The 23562-nt window shown below is 39.7% G+C and overlaps 1 protein-coding gene across 21 annotated transcripts in view; it reads right to left on the reverse strand.

The window, feature by feature from the left end:
- Positions 1-23562, reverse strand: part of DLGAP1 (DLG associated protein 1) — a 993959-nt gene that overhangs the window by 366434 nt on the left and 603963 nt on the right. For 7 of the 21 annotated variants that reach the window (XM_058438584.1, XM_032152723.2, XM_032152722.2 and 4 more), the window contains one exon: positions 22131-23159. In XM_058438584.1, coding sequence (XP_058294567.1) covers positions 22131-23087 — 957 coding nt within the window. In that variant the 5' untranslated portion in view covers positions 23088-23159. Of the gene's footprint in view, positions 1-17165; positions 17558-17631; positions 17844-22130; positions 23160-23562 lie in introns of those variants that run through there. The other 14 variants (XM_058438597.1, XM_058438598.1, XM_058438588.1 and 11 more) reach the window with 11 other exon arrangements.

Here is a 23562-nt window from a genome sequence, read left to right on the forward strand (position 1 = left end):
CAAAAAGAGCCGAAAACCTCTGTAGATTATTATTTAAAATTAGAATATTTAAATTATTTTAAGATGCTAAGAATTACTTGCATTGCTTTCTTCAAATTGAAGGATGTGCATAGTATTTGGGAATTCTAACCAGGAAAAGAGTTTTAGCCTTTTATTGAAAATGACATTTATGGTACTATTCATAATGGTAAAAAGCTGTTTAAAAATTCAAATGACAATGAATAGAATTAGAAATGAATATTCTAGCCATGGTATATTTGCATACTTTAATAACGATACATATTTTCATTAAATGATAGATTATTATTGAAAATAATAAACATTTATCAAAATGATACAAAATGTTTTTACCCTATCAGTTTAAGGAAACTCTTGGCATGTGCAATAGTTCCTTCCCAATTGCCAAATTCACGGTCAGGCTTTCCATTCCTTGTCTGACTGGACCACTCCTTGGTAGTTAATTTTGTTAAACTTTTGCTGTTTCTTGAAATCCTCTTCCTCTCCCTTTGCTCCCACACTTTTCTGGCCTATTTTTATGACCTTTCTTATTGCTTTTCCTATGATTCCTGCTGTGTAGCCCAGGAGGTTGGCTTGTGATGTCTCATCTTCTGACTTTACACATGCCCCAGTGTGACCTCATTCACTCTCAAACTCTTCTCAGCCTCCTATGTGATAACTCCCCAGTGCCTTTCTCCAGTTCTAATGTCTTCCAGAACTTCACAATCATAAATCCAGCTGCCTTCATTCCTCCCTCTTCTTCATCCATCCCACTCAATTCTTGACCAACTTGATACCTTCAAGATACAGTAGAAAGGTATGTTTACTTCTCTCCATCTTTATTGCTTCGATCCTATTCCAAACACAATCATTTCTTATCTGGTTTACTGTAATAACTTCCCAAATAGTATCTGAATAAATGAACATTTGCCTATGGGACATCTTCAGTTGAATATGCTTCAGGCATATAAGATTCAGCAGGCCGAGAAAAAACCAACTTCTCCATCTAAATGTATTCTTTCTCCTATTATTAATTATCTCAGTTGGAAGTATTGACAGGCACCCAATTTTTCAAACTATAAATTTTTCATCATTTTTACTTTTCTCTTTCCAGACACCTCAGTAGTTCAGTCACTAAGTCCAGGTGATTCTATACTTGAAACATGTTTTTTCCTATTTAAAAAACTCTAACCATCAGTTCCCCTCTCCTCCCAGGTTGGTGAGAGCTCTTTGAGGGCAAGAGTCATGTCCTTTCAACTTTGTATTCCCAGCCTTTAACAGAGCCCTTAACCTGAAATATACTTAGCGCTCACAAGTGTTTGAATTAAAAATTATATTATATACAACAAAAGGGAAACATATATATATATATAAAACACCTGATTGCAAATGTGTAAGATGTATGCATTTACATGTATAGATACTGGAAGGGGATTTCAAATGACATGAATAATTGGTGTTTTACTATAAAGTTAAGAGACTAATAAAAATTTCAAATAAGAAGCAGCAAATATGTTACTCATAGGCAAAGGGGAATCTAGATCTAATAAACTAAAAAATTGTCTGGCATGAGATTCTTCTGCTCTAAAAAGCTTACTAAATGAGCTTTCACATGATAAACATTAGAGGGCGTACCGTCTCACAAGAAAGGAACACTCCTTTTAGATGACACTAAGAGTTAACACTTTAAATGTCAGAAGAAAAGTGGTGGATGAAGCTATTGAATGCTTATATTTCAAGAAGAGTGAACAATAGAACTTTCATGCTTCCGAGCTTTTTCTATACATGAGGTTATAGGTATATTTTAAGTGAGATGTTAGAGCAGGTGATAATTTTTAACATGGACTAAAAATTAATTGCATCTCAAAAATTAACAATATTTAAGAGTGAATGACTGTATACTGCAGAGTATGTAAGTGAGTACACCATCTACAAGTGCTCTGACTTGAAATAGTGATTTGAATGGACATGCTGCCAAACTATTTTAGAAGAGTATTCTTTTAAAATAATCTAAAAAAACACAGAAATGGATGGTCTTTTCATTTCATCACCATATACATGAAATATCCAGGGACCAGTGCATATATACAATGATCTCATTTAGCTGATATGCACTAGATATATAATTTCACACATCTTTCACACCAAGTTTAAAAAAATGGTATTAAGTTTAAGAAATGTCTTATGTTTTAGATAGTAGTAGGCAGATTAAGGACTCCCCAAAGACGCTCATATCTTAATCCATGGAACCTGTGAATGTTACCTTATGTAGCAGAAGGGACTTCACAGATGTGAGTAATTTACTGGTCTTGACATGGGGAGATTGTCTTGCATTATCAAGTGGGCCTAATATAATCACAAATAAGCAGAAGGAAAGTCAGAGAGAGAGATGTGGGCACAGACACAGATCAGGGTGATGCAATTGCTGGCTTTGGAGATGAAGGAAGGGGCCAGGAGTCAAGGAATGTAGGTGGCTTCTAGAAGCTTGAAAAGGCAAGAAAAGGGTGTCTTCTCTAGAACCCCCAGGAGGAACCATAGCCCTACTGATGTTTTGATTGTAGCTCATTGAGACCCATTGTGGACTTGTAACCTGCAGAACTGTATGATAATAAATTTGCGTTGTGGGCGGGGCACGGTGGCTCATGCCTGTAATCCCAGCACTTTGGGAGGCTGAGGCGGGCGGATCATGAGGTCAGGAGATCGAGCTTCCTGGCTAACATGGTGAAACCTCGTCTCTACTAAAAATGCAAAAAATTAGCCAGGGGTGGTGGTGGGCGCCTGTAGTCCCAGCTACTCGGGAGGCTGAGGCAGGAGAATGGCGTGAACCCGGGAGGCGGAGCTTGCAGTGAGATCGCGCTACTGCACTCCAGCCTGGGTGACAGAGCGAGACTCTGTCTCAAAAATAAATAAATAAATAAATAAATAAAAAATAAAAATAAATTGGCGTTGTATTAAGGCACTAAATTGGGGGCATTTTGTTATTGCAGCCATAGGAAGTTAATACAGATGCTGAAGGGTTTCATGTGCTCAAAACCCTGATGAGTGAAACTGTGATCTCTAACAATAACTTTTGCAATGTCTCTTACATCTGTTCTCTTGCTTCAGTTCACACTGCTACCACCGTGTTTTTTCAGGCATAATAATAATAGGATTTATTGAGGCATTATATAATGTCCCATTTCCAAGCACTGGTCTGCACCTTCCATATGTATTAACACATTTAATTCTTTTGACAACCCTGTATGATAGGTATTTTTATTATCTCCACATTACAGAGGAGGAGACCATGGCAGACAGACATAAAACATCTCACTCAATGTTGTATAATTGCTAAAACACAGGATTTGAACACAGCTTTCTGGTAGCAAAGCTATATTTACTCTTCCCAGAACGAACTTCACGGCCCTTGAACTGCATGGCTGTCAATGAAGGTGAACGCCTCACTAATTTACCATCTATGTTGACTGTTGAATTATTGTGGTAGACAGCATTTTGGCTCCCATGATCTCCACCTCCTGGTGTCATGCCCTTGAATTTGTGATGTTTCATGGAAAAAGGGACTTTGCAGATGGAATTAAGTGATTTTTCAGGTACTTGTTAGGCATGGGGGATACAGGGCTGAATTATTGAGAGATTAACAAATAATGAGAAAATGCTAAGAGAAATCTCTCCTGATATACTCCCATAGAAATACTTTCAAGGCTTCAGAGATATGATATTTCAAATGAGGAAACTTCCTTATCCTCCATCCTTCCTTACCTACAATCCAGGTTTAAATTCTTTCTGTAAACTTCCCTATTCCTTGTTCAGATACATTTATACTTCTCCTTTTGCCCATGTATTTATTTATTTAATGTTCCACTGGAGTGTAAACTTTTTGAGAGTAGGAACTGTTTTAGAAGTCTTTGAATTCCCATTTCCTATCAACTTCAATGCTTACATAGAGAAGATCTTCATTTTTTGTTACTTGAATCGATTATTCAGGAAAAGCTCCTTTACTAAAAATCCTATGGCAGGGATTACATTGTTATAGGAACTCCAAATTCCAATAGAGGATCTGTTCACTTCAGCTAATATTCATCCACAATAATAATTCTTTAAAAACTTTATATTCCTCAAATTATTCTACAGGCTTTCCTAATAAACTGTCATCATAAGGAAGAAGGAAAGCCATCAATTTTATGCTTTTAAGGAAAAAGCATATAATTTTTTAAATGTCATAATTTAAACTTGTTAGTGACTCCTTCTTTCTTTTGGGGACATGATAAAGGCTAAGAACTTTTCTTCTAAGCAAGATGAACATCTCACCCACTCCCCTGACTTTTATATAATTTCAGGAGTCCACTGATTGTATAGAGTCCAATCTTGCACACCTACAGGTCACAGCCTCAGATAGAGAACACCTGAATTAGGTGGATGAGATGCCCTGCCCTTCTGCATTTCACTTTCTGCCCAATGCCCCTACCCTGACCTTACCCCACCCAAAGGTCTTTTTGAGATAGGATTATTTCAGAAGTCAGTCAAATGTGCAATCTCATCAGTTCTGCTTCTGTGCTGCCCCAGCCTGACCGGTGACAACCCTGCTGATGTTCCAATCCTGAACATTATCTTTCTCTGACAGTCCACATTAGGGAATCCTGCCTCAATAAGCTTTTCCAATGGGCCTGCCAACAATGACATTGTTCTGATTTGTTGGGCTGAAGTGATCTCTCTCTTTCCAGGCCTCAAAGATGGCGAAAGAGTGCCTGGTTTCAGACAGCGATATGAAAAATGCAGCTTTGGAAGTCTGGTGAGTAAACAAATGAAGCCAGACATTGACACCTCTAAATCAATCATGTTCATTTTTCAATGTGCATTGGAAAGGTTTGAGACTCACTTGTCTCAGCAAACAGGGTTCAATTAAATCACTACCCTGGATAGTCCATAATGAACACTCCAAGGGCCTTTCTGGAAAGCTCTTTCCCTTTGGCCAAAGGCATAAGCAATGTGGGGTAGACAGGAGTCTTTCGGGTAACATGTAAACTGAACCTGTTGGAGGATGAGGGGCCCTGTCTGAATGGCACCAGCCAAGGGACTGGCTGTAGCAGATATGATGATGTACTGCCAACTTCCAAATCCATTTGCACCCAGATATTGCTCCTAGAGGTGTCAAAACATTGTAATTTACAAGTAAATGTGAGGAGAAGAAAAGTTTTGCAGACATGTTTCTTAAATGAGGAAGAGAATCACAGATGAGGATTAACGTCCAAAAGACAGCTTTGGCAACTACCGTCCAAAACTCAGCGTGAGAATGGAAATATTATGTAAGGTGCTGCCTACTTGGCTAATGGTGAGGGAGGTACAAAACGCAGAGGAGGAGCCGATAGGCATGTGGAGGGGACAGCGCCACGTGGGTGGGAAGATCCAGGGAGACAATGCACATGATGTGCCCAGCACAATGGCCAGCACATCATGAGTGACTAATAAAAGGTGGGTAAGAATCCCACCAAAACTCCAGGACCATGTTAGTCCTCATGTTTCTAACGGGAAGTGAGTTGTACTTAACTAAAAACTAGGTATGTTACATAATTGACTCCTCAGAACAACTCTACAAGTTAAGTATTTTTGCAAATGAAGAAAAAGAAGTTTTGAATGGTGGAATGATTTATTTAATGCCACACTGTGAGGGCATGGAGGACAGGCATTCAAACAGGGCAGCCCTCCCCCTCACTGGGCCTCCCTGCCTCGCTTTGGGCACACAGAAAACTACCAGGCAATTTGGATACCTCTAATCACTGGGACATCACCACAGGGTATTACCTTTTTATGGCAAAGCCCCAATCTACTAGAAGTCAAGAGAGTAAAAAACAACTAGAGCAATGCCATCCAATACAACTTTCTGTGATGACGGAAATGCTGATTGAGGGATTAATAAACAATAGGAAACATGGTTACTGACCACTAGAAATGTAGCTATGGTGACTGAGAAACTGGATTTTTATTTTTTTAAACTTTAATTCATTGAAATTTACAGATCCACATGTGGCTAGTGGCTACCACGTGGGACAGCGGAGAACTAGACTACCTGATTTAAGAGGAACCCTAGGGCTCATTTGCCCTCATTTCACCAAATAGGGAAATGTCCTTTGCCTTATGCCTCATATGTTCATCCAGTTTCTCATTACACATTTTTAATAACAAGAAACTCTTCCTTTTACTTGAGATCTGACGCCTTTGTTAGAAAAATCATCCTAATCTAATAGCTACATCTTCAGGTGTTATAATCTGGAGGTAAAGTTAAGTTTTGGTAATAAACCCATTCATTATTCCCTGGGGTTATCTCCCAACTAGCTATTTCTGCTCTTCTCACACCTGGAAGCATTTAGATCTCTGAGGGTGGCCCCAGAGGCATCTAAATTCTCCGGGTGCACAGTGTTGCTGCTGCTATCCACAGCGTCCATGCCATTCCATCCTGACCACTGGTACTGATGTTGAGTGCACGGATGCGATGTGAATCTGAGGGCATTTTCCTTCACAACAGTGTAATGCTGCTTGCTAGATTTCTTCCCCAGGGCCTGGTCAGCCCCACCACCTCTGAAGCCAGCTGTCTGGTGGCTGGGCTCAGGAGGCTGCAACCTCCCAGGCCCCTCTGGGAAGCAGCTCCCTGCTCTTTTCCTATCCTCATACCATTGGTTCCCCTGAGAAATGCTGCCCAGAGGTTAAATTTCTTGGGCCTGGCCTCCAGGCTAGACCATATCTTCCATCCTTGGGAAACTTGGGTACCTTAGAAAATAAAATCCTGTATTATCTTGTCAACTAGGAATAAATTCTGTTCTCCATTAGCTTATTTCTACCAGCTGAGTGGTCAGCTACCCATCTGGTCTTTTCCTTCCTGCTTTTATCTAGCCACTGTCCCCAGAGTTCAGTCTGGGTCAAACAAGTGCTAAAGAAATCTTGGTTGAATAAAAGACTCATGGAGAATGACAGTATTATAAAATCATTTAACAGAATTTTTCACTATATGCTTGCGGACAGAAAACGTGAGGGGAATACATGTTACAACAGGCAGAATCACGGTGGGTTGAAGCGAAGAAATGCAACACTCAGTTCTATTCATCTATTAATCTAATAACACCTTCAAAAACATAAATGAGATCAGATTGGCATGGTTTAATTTTAGGGAATTATTTCACTTCTCAGTTCCTTAGAAGTCCCTGTTAAGTGAATAATTACTATTTCATTCTTACGCATGGTGATATGTTATAAAATATTGAACCAAAAGGAAGTGGAGGCTTTTAAACATGGCCATATTAAGACTAACCCTTATTTTAAATTAACTTCATCTGGGCTTAAAAAAAGAGGGGAGGGCATTAAGCAAGAGTTTGCTATAGAACACTGAACTATCTGCAATGTGATACATGTACATGAGGAAATACTCAAAACCAGCTAAGCAGGATTACGAAGACTACATTGACTTCTAAGTTCATGACTGAGTATGGCACCTTTATTCTGACAGACTTCCAAAGTCTTACTATTCTGCATTGTTGTCTGTTATAAGGATTTAATATAAACTCTATTGATATTCTCTAACAGCACCATTTATGCAGTGGATACCTGCAGCCACCTCTAAGGTAGCACATGTAACTGTTCCACCTTGGATAGCATATGACTCACTAATTCAATTTTACTTTGATGGGTAATTAGGTAACATTCTAAGGGTAGATCTTCAGAGAAACATATCTTTTCCTTCAAACCTGGACTAGTAATTTAACAAATAGTAAAATGGGTAAATCTCCCAAACACTTAGTTAACACTCTGGGATATATGAGCCTCATGTACCAAGCAGAATTCTGGTTCACAGTATGCTGAGAGAGAACCATCTGGTCTCCCAAAAAGTAAGGATAGACAAAATATAAAATCACACTGACTTATCTCTGTAAGTCTGGGTTTTGGGTTTGGGTTTAATTTAATTGGGTTTGAAGATTCCCAGTCTACTTCCTAATCATTTCAGAAGCAGACATTCCAAAATTAAATTAAGCAAAGAATATTAAATGGGCAGACAGTGCGTATTTGTCCATAAGAACCTTATAGTGTTATTAACAATGTTATAACTACAATTAGGCTGGCAGTCTCACGGGGTCAATAGTATTGTTTTTTGTTGAAACAGACAAGCAAATAAACACAAGGAGCCTTGAGTGAAGGTTCTTTCATAGGTTAAGATATACATTTCCACTCACATGAAGTAATGTCCTATTACAACCTTTTTATATATCTCACTTTGCAAATCAACCTCATATATTACTTGTTTTCAAACATGTCTACTTTCCAAACTAGATTTAGTTTTACACCTAATCATAGAAGTAGAACCTATTTTTTAACCATAATTATTCATTTTTAATTGTTATTAAAAGAAATTCTCATTTAAAAATCCTTCAAGAGAAGACAAAAGGAAATATTTACAAAGCAGAGGCAGCATGTTATGATGGAAAGCGAACAGATTGTGGAATCAGACAGGCCAGGGTTTAAATCTCAGTTTTGTCACTTACTAGCAGAATAATCTTGAGCAAATTTAATACCCTCCTGTTCATATAAAACAGGGGTCAGAACGGCTACCCCAGAAACTTCCAGAAATAAAGACAATGTAAGAACAATGTATGGTAAGCACAAGTCCATAGAACCTTCTCAGTAAGTTATAGTCCTTCTTTCTCTCCTTCTTCTTCCCTTTACCCCATCTTCATCTTATTCTTAGTCATTGTCACATAAAAGTGGATCCAGCATGGGATGCAGATGAAAAGATGTTCAGTATGGTGCTGTGGAAAGAGCACTAGCCTGGGAGTCAAGGGGCCTGTGTGTTCCTAAAAAAGTCAATTCCTCTTTTTTTGGGTCACAGCTGGAGAAAAGGTATGAAGGTGACATAAGAATTTGTCTATCAGAGCTTAAAGCCCAAAAGTGATTTTGTAGTCTGAGTCAATCAGGAACTCTTGGAGTCCCAGGATCAATTGCTGTCTTTTTAATGAAGGGCAGGGCACCAGGACTGCAGCCTGGACAGCTGCTGCTGCTAATACAACTTACCACACTGGGGATGGATAACTTTCCAAGCTCAGAATAGAGATCCCAATATTTTTTGGGGAACTTATCAGGGCTTTCCGATTGATGTGATTTATTAAGAATGGGCTTATTAAGAACAGATACAGAAATTTCCCTCCTGGATCATTAAACTCTTTCTTAGACAGCTTAGATTGATTAATGGGGAAGGAATGGGCAGTAGTTTTCAAATTGTAGAAAGCCCAGGTACAGGATGGGGTGGGGTGGCTTGGGGAGATAATTTAAATTTGAAACCTCCTGTTCTTGTGTCCATGTGAGTAGTGCTGTTTTAAATTGTTTTACATGTTTTGCTTTATTTGAACACAGACTTTGATGGTTAAAAAGTACAAAATGCACTGGGCTAAATGATACTTTGAGTTCTTCCAGATACCTGCTTCTATTGATGGTGTGTGTTCTTGGAAAATTAATAAAGAAAGGCATAATGAGATGATCTTTCTAGAAACTTTAGCAATAGACAGGGTGTAGGCCACAGCAAATTAGATCCAGCCACCAGAGTGGAAAGGGCAGGGGCTGGGACTGAAGGAAATGTCTTGAATATCCATCAAGTGTAGAATTAGTGTTATTTTTTATTTTATTTCTATTTTTTTTTGAGACAAAGTCTTGCCGTGTCGCCCAGGCTGGAGTGCAGTGGTGCTATCTTGGCTTACTGTAACCTCTGCCTCCCGGGTTCAAGCGATTCTCCTGCCTCAGCTTCCCAAGTAGCTGGGAACTACAGGCACGTGCCACCACACCCGGCTAATTTTTTTGTATTTTTAGTAGAGACAGGGTTTCACTATGTTGGCCATGCTGGTCTTGAGCTCCTGACCTTGTGATCTGCCTGCCTTGGCCTCCCAAAGTGCTGGGATTACAGGTGTGAGTCACTGCGCCTGGCCAGAATCAGTGTTATTAATACTGTGAGTAACAGTGTGAGTAACATCAAGATAAATGCATGCTGCTTGCTAGAGATTGAGGGACTTGAAAATAAGAGGAGCTTGACTTTAGAGTGCCACTGCTTTTCTCCACCTCTCTCCACAACCGAGGGCCATGGAAATGCCACTTAGCCTCTCCAGATCTCAGTTTTCTCATCTGTAAACTGACAATCTTGGACTAGGATTCCCTTCCAAATTATGTAATAAAATAGCTACATAAAAGGAAAGGGAAAAGAAGTGAGAGAAGAGAGTACTGGGGAGGGGACAGTATTGCTGAGCTCAGCTCTCTTGCTAAAGAGGGTTCACAGGGTGGGGAAGGAAGGAGGAGAGGATGAAATTAACCACTGGTATGGGTTTCTAAGGCTTGTGTCAGTACGATCAGTGAAGGAAGAAATTAAGGTCCTGCCTAGCATGGGCACAGTCTTCCAGGAGTGTCATGCCCCACTCTGGGGGCTCTGTGATGTGGACCATGGGTGGGGCCTCAGAAGCAAAAGAGAAGGGCTGTTGGGAGGAGAAATGGGGATGGGGAAAATCATTTCAAATTTCCCATGATGGAAAGGCTACAGGAACTGGTTATCTAGATTTACAAATAGAATCTAATAAATAAAAGTTTATTTTTTTATTTTTCTATTTTTATAGCAGTGTGAAAGTCAAAGTACATGTTTTTATTTTATTTTATTTTTTTATTTTTATTTTATTTTATTATTATTATACTTTAAGTTTTAGGGTACATATGCACAATGTGTAGGTTTGTTACATATGTATACATGTGCCATGTTGGTGTGCTGCACCCATTAACTAGTCATTTAGCATTAGGTATATCTCCTAATGCTATCCCTCCCCCCTCCCCCCACCCCACAACAGTCCCCAGAGTGTTAAAGTACATGTTTTTAAAGAAGCATGAAAGTTCAGATGAGACACACTTGATGGCTTGTTCAGTTCCTGAGATCATCTGGCATGAAATAAAATATTTCTTTTTCCATGCAGTGATTGCGTAACTCAAATATGGCAAAGCAACCTACACGATAATTTTCGGCCTGTGGATTTGATTTTTCATAAGCCTCACCAAACACCCCTCACAGAAAGCTCTTGTTTCTAGTGGATTCATTTCACCTCCTTTGTGAGAGCCTTAGAGAGAAGGCAGTAAGCAGGGAAAATCAGCTATTTATAGGCGTTTTTGACTAAAAGTGTCTGCTCAGCGTGCCATGGAATACATCCAAGAGGTGGGAGAACAGGAAACGATCTAAAATCAACTAGAAGGCTGGAGGAGTGTTATGGGGGAATTATTTTGCAGGGGAGTCATTTTCAGAAAGCTCAGGTTTCATTTGCAAACAAATGACAGTTAGTTTCACCGACACCCCTTGAGTTACAGATAAGCCTTTTAAACTTTTGCTAGTTAAGGAGAGAAGACAAAGACATAAAATTTCTAAGGATTACAGGTAGTTGGGTTCCTTTAAAGGACTTTAAAAGGAAAAGTCCTGTAGAAAGGCCTCTCTCCCTACTTATTTACTGCCTAAGGGGATGCCAGCCAGATGGACATCCACAGAGGAGCTTAGACTGGCAGGTGGCACTCAGAGTGTAAACTGCAGGTCCCGGGATGGCCTACAGAGTCTTACAGTGTCCATAGGATGATCTCTATCATCACTAATTTCTGCTTTTATAACCAAAAATGGCAATCCTATTTGGTCAAGTTTTCATAATTAAGAGATATAATTTCATTAAATGTATTAAACCCTTCCTGTGAATTCTGAATGGTTTTGTTTTCATTGTTTTGGTGACATTGGAGAAGCAGGAGAGGTAGAATTTAGACTGCCCAAAGTCACAGGGCTTACAGAAGAAGTTTGAACTTCCAATGGTTCTGTGGAGAAGAGGTCATGAGAGAGATCTGGCTTCAGTGTTCACTTGCTCTTTTCAATTTCTACAACACTAGAAGAATGATATACCTGGCTTAGGGACTTTGGGCACGAGCAAAGAAGAGTGATGGCCAAGGACATTTGGTCATCTTCTATCAATGGTGGAAAAGCACCACAGAGGAAACACTCCACAGAGAACCTGGTTCTCCTAAGCCAATTGAAGAGGTGATGATGGTGGCTAGAGTTCCCTTGTAGACACCTCCCATGACTGTTATTACTAATTAAGCTTGTCCTGTTGACTTACCAGAGCTGTCTGGAATAAGGCAGCAGGGGCTTGGCAGACTTAACGTATGAAAACAAAAGCAAGTGTGTGTTGTGTTTTTTTTTTTTTTTTCTGTATGAATACACTAAAGCTTGAAGAAGCCAGAATTATATTCCATCAGCCAACATCAAGCCATGGGAAAACCTGATCCACTGAGGCTGAGCTATCAAAAGATTAATCCAGGCTGGGTGCAGTGGGTCACAACTGCAATCCCAGCACTTTGGGAGGACGAGGTGGGAAGATGGCTTGAGGCCAAAAGTTTAAGACCATCCGAGGCAACACAGTGAAACCCCGTCTCTACATAAAAAATTAGCCTGGCACGGTAACCTGAGTCTGTAGTCCCAGCTACTCTGGAGGCTGAGGTGGGAGGGTCGCTTGAGCCCAGGAGGTCAAGGCTACAGTAAGCCGTGATCACACCACTGGACTCCAGTCTGGGTGACAAAGGGAAACACTGTCTTTCAAAAAAGAAAAGAAAAAAAGATTGACTGTGATACTTTTCGACTTCAGACGAAAGCTTTCTGTGTTTAGTCGGCACACAAGACAATGAATTTTTACACCTACACTGTGATTAAGACCTACTGTCATCCCACATTGGAAAGGGCTTTTCTTTACCACAGAATCAGATATGTTAATCCCAGTGCCAGCTTAATAAAAACTAGATGAAGTGAAATATAAAGGAAAAAGTGGTATGGTACATGAAACATGGGAAAGAGATAAAGCTTGTTGATGTTTGAGGATCTATAAACTTGGAATATTTTCACACTGTATTTTTCATTTATTTCTCAAATTTGAAGTTAAATTTGTTTCTAAGACCTGAAGCAAACACAGTCATATCATTATGTCCATTTTACAGATGTAGAAATAGAAGTACTAAGTATGGAGAGCCCAAAATCATGTAGCAAGCCAGCATCAATAAAGCTTGCAGTCAGAGCTCCTGAATCCTATATTTTCATCTATTAGGCTCTACTGCCCCCTTCAGTAAATACAATGAGAAATTAAGCCTTACAGTTCCCTAGAATTGGGTTACTTAAAATGCAGTTCTGGGATTGATCACTGTCAGAATCATCCCATATCTATGAAATCGGAATCTCTTGGGTGGATGCCAGAGATCCTCATTTTATAAACACTCTCAAGGTGATTCTTGTGCACATAAAATTAAGGAACCTTTACCTCTAAATATTCAATGATAGAGCAAGTGGTTATACATATATATGATTCTCTACAGGCATACATTTGATATTATTGTGCCCATGTGTACCCATATTGCTTCCACTTTACAATGTTTCATGTAGCATTTCCAATTTTAGAGATAAATCCTTTCCAATCACTTACTTTTACATGTAGGGGCAATAACTAAGAGATTAGCTTGTAGCTCTTAGTGTATGTATCCTGCGCACTATTCCTCTCAGATTTGCTGCAGTTGCTCCCATTTAATATATTTGGTCCCATGGTCCCATTGGTCCAATACATAATTCCTACCTGTCACACCATACATATTTTATACATAAATACATATATATATAAAATAAAGTTTGGCTTTTGCAAATATAGTAACAGCTATGTTAATTTTTATCCTAGAGAAGTAAGATGAGGGATGCTGATTTCAAAGGAGTGGAAGATGCTGGAAGGATGCATCCTATCTTCAAAATCTAACCAGGGCTCTGAGCGAATTCCCTAAAGATCATATATCCTAATGTGTTCTGCTCCATGTGTCCTCCTTTGCTATGTGGTTTACCATGATGCAGGAAAGACTCACCCATAAAAGGAGAAACATATCAATTTCTTTTCTTTGGAAGTTAAAATAAATAATTGCAGGCAATTATTTAGTTAATCTTTGCCTCTTCTGAGACTTTTGAGTCACAAACTTGCTTCAACTCTAACTTTCAGATAATGTCGCTTCTCCCTTTGCTTCCTTGTGCCTTGGCCCCACTGCCTTAAAAGGATGTTATGAGAATGGATAATAGAATATGTACAACATAATGGGAACAGAACAGCACTGGTAGCCAGGCAGTGAGCCTGCGAGTGCCAGGTTCCACTGACAAGATGACTGATTTCATCGAGGTATTTCCTTAGGATTTTTCTCTTTTCAAAAAACTAAATTGGACTAAATAATTTCAAAGCCTTCTTTTATAAGGAGATTATTAGATGAAAAATAGATTGGAAGATACAATGTCCACATTGCAGGGAGATTAGTGTGAATGGGAAGCTATACCAGACGACCTTCTAATCAGGAGGTTCTACTATTCTAAAATTGTCATTTTAAGGGGAAAAAAACCCAACTCTGCCTGGTCCTTTAATTATGTATTTTATGATTTTAGAGTCTCGGAGAATTAAATCAGGGAGGAATCAGACAATCTTGCAAGTGTATATTAAATTGTGGTTAAAGAAATTAAGGAGAGCAAAAGTCATTTCTTTTTTGATTCTTGGATGCCCCCTTATTAAGGGGACTAAAACCTCTTTATTCTTACACCAGAGAAGCAGAACATCCCTAACTAGTCTACACTAATGGTCCAAGGTGAAGTTCAATATAATCACTGGAAAAGCACAGTAATGAATTTTCCAACGTCTATGAAAAATCTGTTTCTCCACTTCATAGTCATACCTCTTCCATGGACTTTGTGAAATGGCACTCTTAAAATGGATCTGAGTTCATGCATCAGAGATCAAAGACAGCATGTGTATAAATGCATATTTTAGAAGTATTGTTGCAGGGATACCTATGCAGATAGAAGGTGTATATATAAACCTGCACACATGCACCTGGCATGCAGTAACCGCAGGCTCACATAATTCTGCTTCATAGACAGTTCTGTGATATCACAAGCCTGATTTTTGTGGGAAGTTTCCTAAGTCTGTGAAACAATGAGTAGAAACTCCAGTTGACAGAGAACAGTGACCTAATATACACAAAAAAGACCTACAAAGCCAGAAAATTCATTGTATAGATATATCTTAGAAATGGAAAAAAAGCAGGCATATTGCTAGACTTTAGCAAATGAAACAAAAAGTTTTTAATGAGAGTCCTAAATATTCCTATATTTAAAAGATCAGGGAATCAGAAGAGGTCTTTCTTTAATCACGTGAGTGCTCTCCAAGACAAAAAAAAAATTAAAAACAAGAATTTGGTCAAAAGTAATAGTAAGAGTAAATGTTATGCCTTTCTTTACACAATATTTTCTCCTTTATCTCTGTATAACAGTAATTAATTGATTCTTTATATCATTACCTTTTAGTTTATAAACATAGAGGACTGGGTTGAATATAAATAAATCAGTCACTGAAAAAAATTAATGCAATTCCCTATTGTGGTTTTAATTTAAGAATTTGGAAAAACACTTAAATATGAATTTACCAAAATAATGTGAAAAAAAATTCTCCCTGTGCAATAACCCGCTAAGACAGATTGTTGTCTTTGAACCTAAAACCAAAGTGGTGGAAAACATAATCTAATTACAAATTAAAGTCAGCTTGGCAATATTGCATATATTTTTTAGCAGTTCCTAAAAATCCTGACACAAAAGAGCAATGTGTTCTACCATTCACAAATCACTGTGTAAAATTGTGTAATGCCATGATCTCAAGTGGGCCAGAGACTGTGGGTGAATAGTTCTCTTAAAGACTGGTAAATGATTACCTTGATTTACTGTCTTTAATTTGCAATCAAGCAAACTGTCTTCTAAGGAGAATGGAAAAAGGGGAAATAAAATCTACTGGCCACTGAGAGATCCAAGGCTAGTTTTTCTCTTTCACTCTTTGCTAACTAATGCTGTGCCTTTAATTAGTAGATTGGAATTCTGTGAGATCAGAAAGTGTGTGTTACAGGCAGAAACCTCTGACTGTGGCTAACTAAGCACTTTGGTGTTGCTGAAAATTTCTTTAGAAAACAATGAAACTGGAGGCCAAGAATAATAAAGTTCCTTTAATAACTTCCAAGAAGGCTTTCCTATATATTTTTGATCTTCCCTTTACTACCACTGAGTCTTTCTGGACCCCTGCTTTCTCACAGTGTTTTGTCAATTTTTTTCCCTCTATTAATTGGACATGACAATAGTGAGAATAAAAGAGAATCAGAGAGAAAGAATTAACAGAATTCTGCTGCTGATCACTGATTCTACATCCAAAGTTAGCACCAGGCAGGAGCAATCTCATCTTTTTATGAATGAAGAGGGGCATCTCTACCAAGGTCAGTGAAAAACAGGGAGAAGATTGTGCAAACCCAATAGGAAATCCATTCAGAACCTTGACATTCACTTGCTGGATTATTAAGGCAATTTAAATTAAAAATAAAGAAAATCATCAATGAATGTGGTGGATGGGATTTCAGAAAAAGGCAACAAAGAAACATCCCAGTAGCCAAAGTCATTAGCAGAACTGTTCAGCACTTTCATAAATTGCATGTAAAGTAGTTTTAACTGAATTGGGAGACTTAAAATTGTTCTAACACAAGAGGGAGGAAAACTCAGCCAGGGAAAGAAAACTCCCACTGGGCAAAGATGGAAATAATCTTGAACGGATTATTGAAAAAATAATTTTACCTGTATTTAAAAGATCCTGGATTCATGCTTATGAATGCTTCCTGAGTGATCTTGTGTGGTGCCTTATTTAAGCAGACCCCCACCCCCCAAAAGAGCAATCATCATAAATGTTAATTTTGCAAAGGAACAGTAACTATTCAGAATCTTGGTCCTGGAAAACAACCGATCATATTTCAATCACCAGCCATATAATATCCTCTAACAGCACCTAGCAGATCTAAGGAGATCATGTGTCAATTAAAGATTTTATAAAGCCCTTGTGGAGACACAGATTTGTAGATATCTGATGTCTCCACCTGCTTTTTTACTATCTACATACATTAATTTGTCAGCTCTTCCAGTCTCTCTAGCCATTATTTAGAGGAGAAATAAAATCACAAATACTACCCCTTCCTTTCCCTACCACAAAAACCATCCAAATCAACAACACACTATTATCAAATACAAAGTAATAAAAGAGTTATACCCAAACCTGGTCAGTCCTTCCATTTCTTGAAACTTGCACACAAACTGAAGAAACCCACTCAGCCTTAAAAAGGTCGATCATTTTGCTTTCCTAAAATTTCATCTCTGGGAGTGCTTTCCTTCTCGGTCTGTCTTGCTCTCTCTCTCGCTCCCTCTGTCTCTCTCTCTCCACTTCTACCGGGGAGAGAGCGTTTTGTTTCCCTTTTCCTGTTTCTACGGCTGAATGAATGCAAAATACACTGTTTGAAGGGATTTTTCTTTTAGGTTAACAGTTGGAAATCTAAAATCTTGCTCTTCTGAATGGCTTTATATGTCAGTCACTCAACATACAACATTTACATAAAGAGGCATAAACAGAACCAAGAATTCTGCTTTTTAAAAGCAAAAACAAAACAACAACAAAAACCACCTTTTATTCTATCTCTGAACCTCTTCCTATTTTATTTATTTAACTATTAAGCACTTACCCTGAGATGTGCCATAAATGCTTTATTCCAAATGTATAAGAGCCAACCACATCTCAACTGAGAATTAAACAGTTTTAATGTCTTCAAATCCATGTTCCTGCTCCCAACCCTAATACAGACAGTCACTGGCAGCGGTACAATAGTTCTAAACAGCAGACATCTGATTCTTGACATTTAAAAATAACAATATTGGAAAAAAAAGGAGTCCCTTTTTTTATTAACTGCAGACAGCTTGTGAGTGAGCACTTATCACTCATAATACAATTGACCGTATTAACTGGGACTTGCAATTATTTCAAGCTATAGTATTTGATTCCTAAGTCAATGTCAGGCAGGGGCTAAATAACTATAGACTTCTCATTTTCTATAGAATCACGGCAATGGCCTAAATTAAGCTAATTCTAAGTGATAATTCTGCAAAGAGAGAAGCAGAGGTTTGCTAGTATTTAGACTTTATTATTGGTGATTATTAATTTCATCTTTGTTAGTCTTGAATCAAATTACGGACATAATCAGTTGTTTCATTGTTAGTCTAATTTCATATCCGTGCCCTCTTAACTTCTCACATGCATATGAGGTCAAATGCACACATACATTTACCACAAAATAAGTCAAGTAACAAAATAAAAAATATGCACTCATTTCCATTACTGAAGCATATTATGGAGTTGGATAGATTTGGGATCAAGTGCTAGCTCCCCCACTTACTGTTTATGTGTTCCTGGGCAAATGATTTAAGCATTTGTGCCTGTTTTGTTGTCTATAAAACTAAAGTAAATAATACTCTACAAAGTTGTTTTGAGTACTTAATGAGATATACACAGTTTCTGGCACATAATAGATATTTGATATACACTGCTTCCTTCCTCTGCTATGTATTTGGAGGAGGCAGAGATTGGGCATAGTAAATGAATACAGACTTTGAAGGCAGACAAATCAGTTTTGACCCAACATTTTGCCACATACTAGCTGTGTGTCCTTGGGCAAGTTGCTTAACCTAATTTACGAAATCTTAGCTTCTTCAACTGTGAAATATCTCTAGAATTTTAAAGAGCAAATTTGATAACATTTGAAAAACATATAGTAGGCATCTCTGAAATGATAGTCCTGGGACTTCTAACTCTTGAAAATAGTTCTAATTAGTACTCTGACACATGTAATTTACGAGTTTGAAAATGCGTACTGAGATCATACATCTTTTGGACCAAGTGCCTCATTTTCTAGCAGAGGAAAGAGGTCCAGAGAGCTGAAAGAATGTTTCTAGGTCATGTTACTAGTTAGCAGCAAATAAGGATTAGAACGCTCTTGGAACTAGTAGAATAGTGCTTTGCCTACTAAATCTCTAATATTGAAGTTAAATCCATTTGTAAATCCAGCTCCAATATTAGTTGGCAATTAAGGCAATAGAGCTGGAAAAAAAAAAAAAGAACTCCAAAGAAACCCTCTTTCCCTCTCTGTTTTCCCAAATTTACTTCTAAGAATGAGCCTATAGATGAAATTATTCCCTTGGAGCTAGCTGGTACGGGCTACCCCTATCTTCCTCAGCAGAGCTTGCACGGGGTGGCAGATCCTCTTTTCATTTCCTAGAAGCAAGAAGGGAGCAGGAGCCCAGTTCTCAGGAGGTATTTTCTATTCTCCTCTGACCCCATATGAATATATGGCTCTTTCTTCCCTTTCTTTACACATCTCTTCAGCCACAGCACAGGAGTTGGGAGGTGTACACTGTTTTACATTTAATTCACTTACTAACATACTACCTCCCAATACTGAAATACAGATTTTTCCCCCTAGTTTGAAAGCCTTGCATAAAATAGAAGCTTAATAAATTCAGTATCTATTAATAAGGATTAACTTGGAGTTTAGTTTAAAAGGTTGAACTAGCTTGGTTAATTATTGCCCAATGTAGGACAGAATGTGTTAAACTGTTTTCAACCTTTCAATAATTTCAGAATTAAAAACAAAGGTGCTTTGGTGTCAAAGACAGGTTCGCTATTACTCTGGGGAAGAAGGGAAGTAATACGAGTGTGTGTATGATCCATTGTAATGAATGTTTTAGTTCTGTATGATGGGTGATGTATACATGGGTGTTTTATTTTTTTTTCTTTATACCTTTCTGTAAGCCTCGAATGTTTCATTAAAAAAATGGGTTAAAGACGGTAAATAATTTGAAAATAGAATTTCCAAATCTTTATAGTAGGAGATTCAATAATGCTACTACTAAATCCCATACTTAAGGCTTTAAGATTTCATTCTCATTTTACTGAAAAACTTTAATAATAATATGCTTATTTTAAAGATTTTATTTTCTTCTTGCTCACCATTTTTCATGCCCTTGATTTTAGGTCTGTGCTAGGGCATATTAGAAAGAGCTTGGTTTTGGCATCAAACAGACCTGAGTCTAAATCTCAGTTGTACAACCTCCAGATTGTGGGGCTTTAAATCACTTGATATTTCTAAGTGTCAGTTTCTTGCCTTATAAAAATAAGAGTGTTATTACATTCAGTAATCTCGGGATTATTACAAAGATTAAATGAAATAAGAAATGGGAACACATTTGCTATAGCATCTAGTATATAGTAGATTTTCAATTAATATCACTTTCCTTCTTTCTTTCCTTCTTTCTTTCCTTATCCTTCCACTTTTCACCACTACCTGAGATTGCGACTCCAAAAAGGTATAAAAAAGAAAGAAAAATGAACCTAAGGTAGGAAGAATGTAGGCATATAGGCAAATATAATGAAAACATTTCATTACTAACAAAGGCTCATGCTAGATCCATACACAGCATCCTTTACTCTGATACTTCTCATCTAATCTCATCATTACTTACTTAAGTACAGGTGTTTTTTTTTTTTTTTTTCTTTCAATTTGTTTTGTTTTTGCCACTGGTCATAGAACCTTCGCAGACAAAATGTGTGGTACTCTAGGGCTTTTATCTCTTTACTCCTTACTTTTTGTAAGACAGAGATCCTTATCGAAACACTTTACTTTCAGTGGTGGGTTAGCTTTATGTTCTTAAAGAGTTTCTAGAGCTTTCAGTTGCAACCTTCATAATGGCCATTTCTCTAAGTTAAGAGACTAGGTTCTAGTCCCACCTCTGCCACATGCTAATGGTTTAACCCACTAAGTATTTACCTTTCTTTGTGTCTACTTTTTCTTATGCTAAGTGGATTAAATGATTCTTTGAGCTCTGAAATTGTTATAGTTCTTGATAACTTATAACATATAGCAACCTTACGGGAAATTAGGCAACACCAGCTTCAGTGGGAAATACTGACCACATAATTGTGTGTTGTGTTTGAAAACTGTCCATGTGCTGGTGGCTTCTTCTGAACTCCAAGAACAGGCTCTGGCACTGCCCTAGTCCAGGGATTGCCAGCTTGGGGTCTTCTCAGGGATTGATGGAGGCATTCCCAAGGGAGCCAGATTTGTCAGGAGGAGTTCAAAGGGAGCAAAAAAGATGAACTCCTCAAAGGAAGAATTTTTCTTCGCATTTCTTCTTAAGGTGGGAGTGTAAAATGGGAGTGGGTATGTTATACTTTTATAGCTCAGTAATTTTTTTTTAAAGATGAGGCTACCAGGAGAGAACAGAGAAGAAAAGACACTCTGAAAAAGGAAAAGATGAGAGTTCTTATGGAAAATTGTGCCTTGGGAAAAATTACAATACTACAGTAAGGAGGTAGGGAAGAAAAACACCTCTCTCCTCTATTTTCATCCAGGTAACATCTGGTTTCAGTGAACTGGAGGAAAACACAAGGAGACAGTGGCAGGGGAAGAGCAGCCTGCCGTGGCTCTGTAAGTGTGTGGGATTTACACGCTGACACTAATTGTATTTTACTTCTCTGATCCTTCCTCCTTTTCCTCCTCCTCTCTGTTGTCCTGGGTGTCTGCAGCTGTGCTTGTCAGGTTCCCAAACTGGCCAGCTCCCCACCTCCTTAGGGCACAGGGCGTCTTCCTGATTTGCTGTGCCCTCGAGGTGGAAGCACAGGTCGGGGTGTAGTTACTGATGGTTATGGTGATGACCATCGCAGTGTTCTAACATAGCTGCAGGCAGGATTTCACAATGAAAACCACCCCACAAAACCCTGAATAGATCTAATGAAACTCTTTCCAAAATTCAAATGATCATCATTTATTTTTGAATTAAAGAAAGGTGGACTTATTTTAAAATTCTCTGTAGAATTCCCTTTCCTCTCTTTCCCATCCTATGATCCCTCAGACAAAAGAGGAAGGCCATAATAACTCGTTGCCTTTCCACAGGAGTGCTTTTCAAAGCACTTGGATATCTAGTATCTTAAGATAACCCAATGAGGTCGGTAGCATTTGTTTCTTTTCATTTTTCCCACAGGAGCAATTCGGCACAGAGATGCCAAATAATTTGCACAGGTTCCTATCTTAATAGAAAATTCCGAGTAGTGCCAAGACTAGAACCAGAAGAAATGCCCACACAAGCATGCCAGGTACTACTTCTAAGCCTCCATCATTGACAGAAATGGTACCTGCAGGTACTGGCAGGAGCGTTCTTGCTGACACGACTCGGACTTCACCATGGCCTGGTCCATGTTCACCGAGGCCTTCTGGTAAACCTCCCGGGCCCGGCTCACAGTGAGCGTGGAGGACCAGGCGCTCTTCTTCAGCAGCGGGGTGTCCAGGCTGACCGGCAGGTTGGCACAGGTGGAGCACTTGACGTCGTTGTTGCTCCGGGAAGCCTTCACCGCTTGCTCGCTGATGGTGTTGTAGGCCTCCATGAAGTACTGTGAGGCCGAGCGGTCGGGGCACCTGCCCATGGTCATCACGCCCGAGGGGGCGTGGTAGATGCACATGTCACCATCCAGGTTGTCGTCCGAGCTCCACCAGCCCGGGGAGGTGCTGGGCCGGGCCTTGGGCTCCGCGCGCCGCTCTTTGCTCTTGCTGCGCTTGCCATAGCGCGCCGCCTGCGCCTCGTCAGGGCTGGCCTTGCCCCCGTTGACGCTGCCCTTGGACGGCCCCTCCAGGGAGTGCGACTTGGTGAAGAGCTTCTGGACGGAGTGCACCAGGTGGCGGATGCGGCCAGGGCTGTCGCTGCGGTGCTCCACGGCCGTGCGCTTGTACTGCAGAGTGTGATAGCCATCGCGGCTGAGTGGCAGCTGCCGCTCGAACTGGTCCAGCAGGTTGGCGGGGATGCGGTTCGCCTTGGTGGCCAGGGTGCGGGGCACCAGGGCACACTCGTCCTTCAGCTCTTGCTGCGAGGTGTAGTGCCTGCGGGGGAAGGTGCTGCTGGCCAGCGGGTCGCTGAAGGGGCCCACACACTCAGCCTGGAAGGAGTTCCGCTGGGTGTAGTACGGGTGGTCCGCGGGGTGGTGCTCCACTGGGCTTAGCAGGTAGGGCTTGCGGTCGGAGTGGTGCGACAGCGAGTCACAGGCAGAGTCGCAGGTGACCCCGTGGTGATGGCTGCGGCTGCCCGATAGTCCTTTCATTGCTGACGGGAAGCAGCCGCCAGGGTCATGGACGCCTGGAAGTCAGGTTCCAGACCCGTCTTGGGCAGGGATCTGGGGGAATGAAGAAGAGGGCAAAGTCGTTAATATTTCTCTTGGAAATTAGGTATTGCACTTTACAGGGTCTTGCTTTGTTGCCCAGGCTAGAGTGCAGAGGCGCCATCTCTGCCTCCTGCAGACTCCACATCCTGGGCTCAAGCCATCCTTCCACATCAGCCTCCCGAGTAGCTAGGACTAGCGGCAGGCCCCACCACGCTTGGCTAATTTTTTGTAGAGACGAGGTCTCACTATATTGCCCAGGCTTGGTCTCGAACTCCTGGGCTCAAGCTATCCTCCCACTTTGATCTCCCTTAAGTGCTGGGATTACAGGTGTGAGCAACCCTGCAGGCCTGGTATTGATCTTTTGAGGGTGCCATCTGCGACTGTGTTCTTTTTTTGGCAGAACTTAATCAGTGTC

Source organism: Hylobates moloch, unplaced genomic scaffold (assembly GCF_009828535.3).
Source record: "Hylobates moloch isolate HMO894 unplaced genomic scaffold, HMol_V3 SCAFFOLD_5, whole genome shotgun sequence".
NCBI lineage: Eukaryota > Metazoa > Chordata > Mammalia > Primates > Hylobatidae > Hylobates > Hylobates moloch.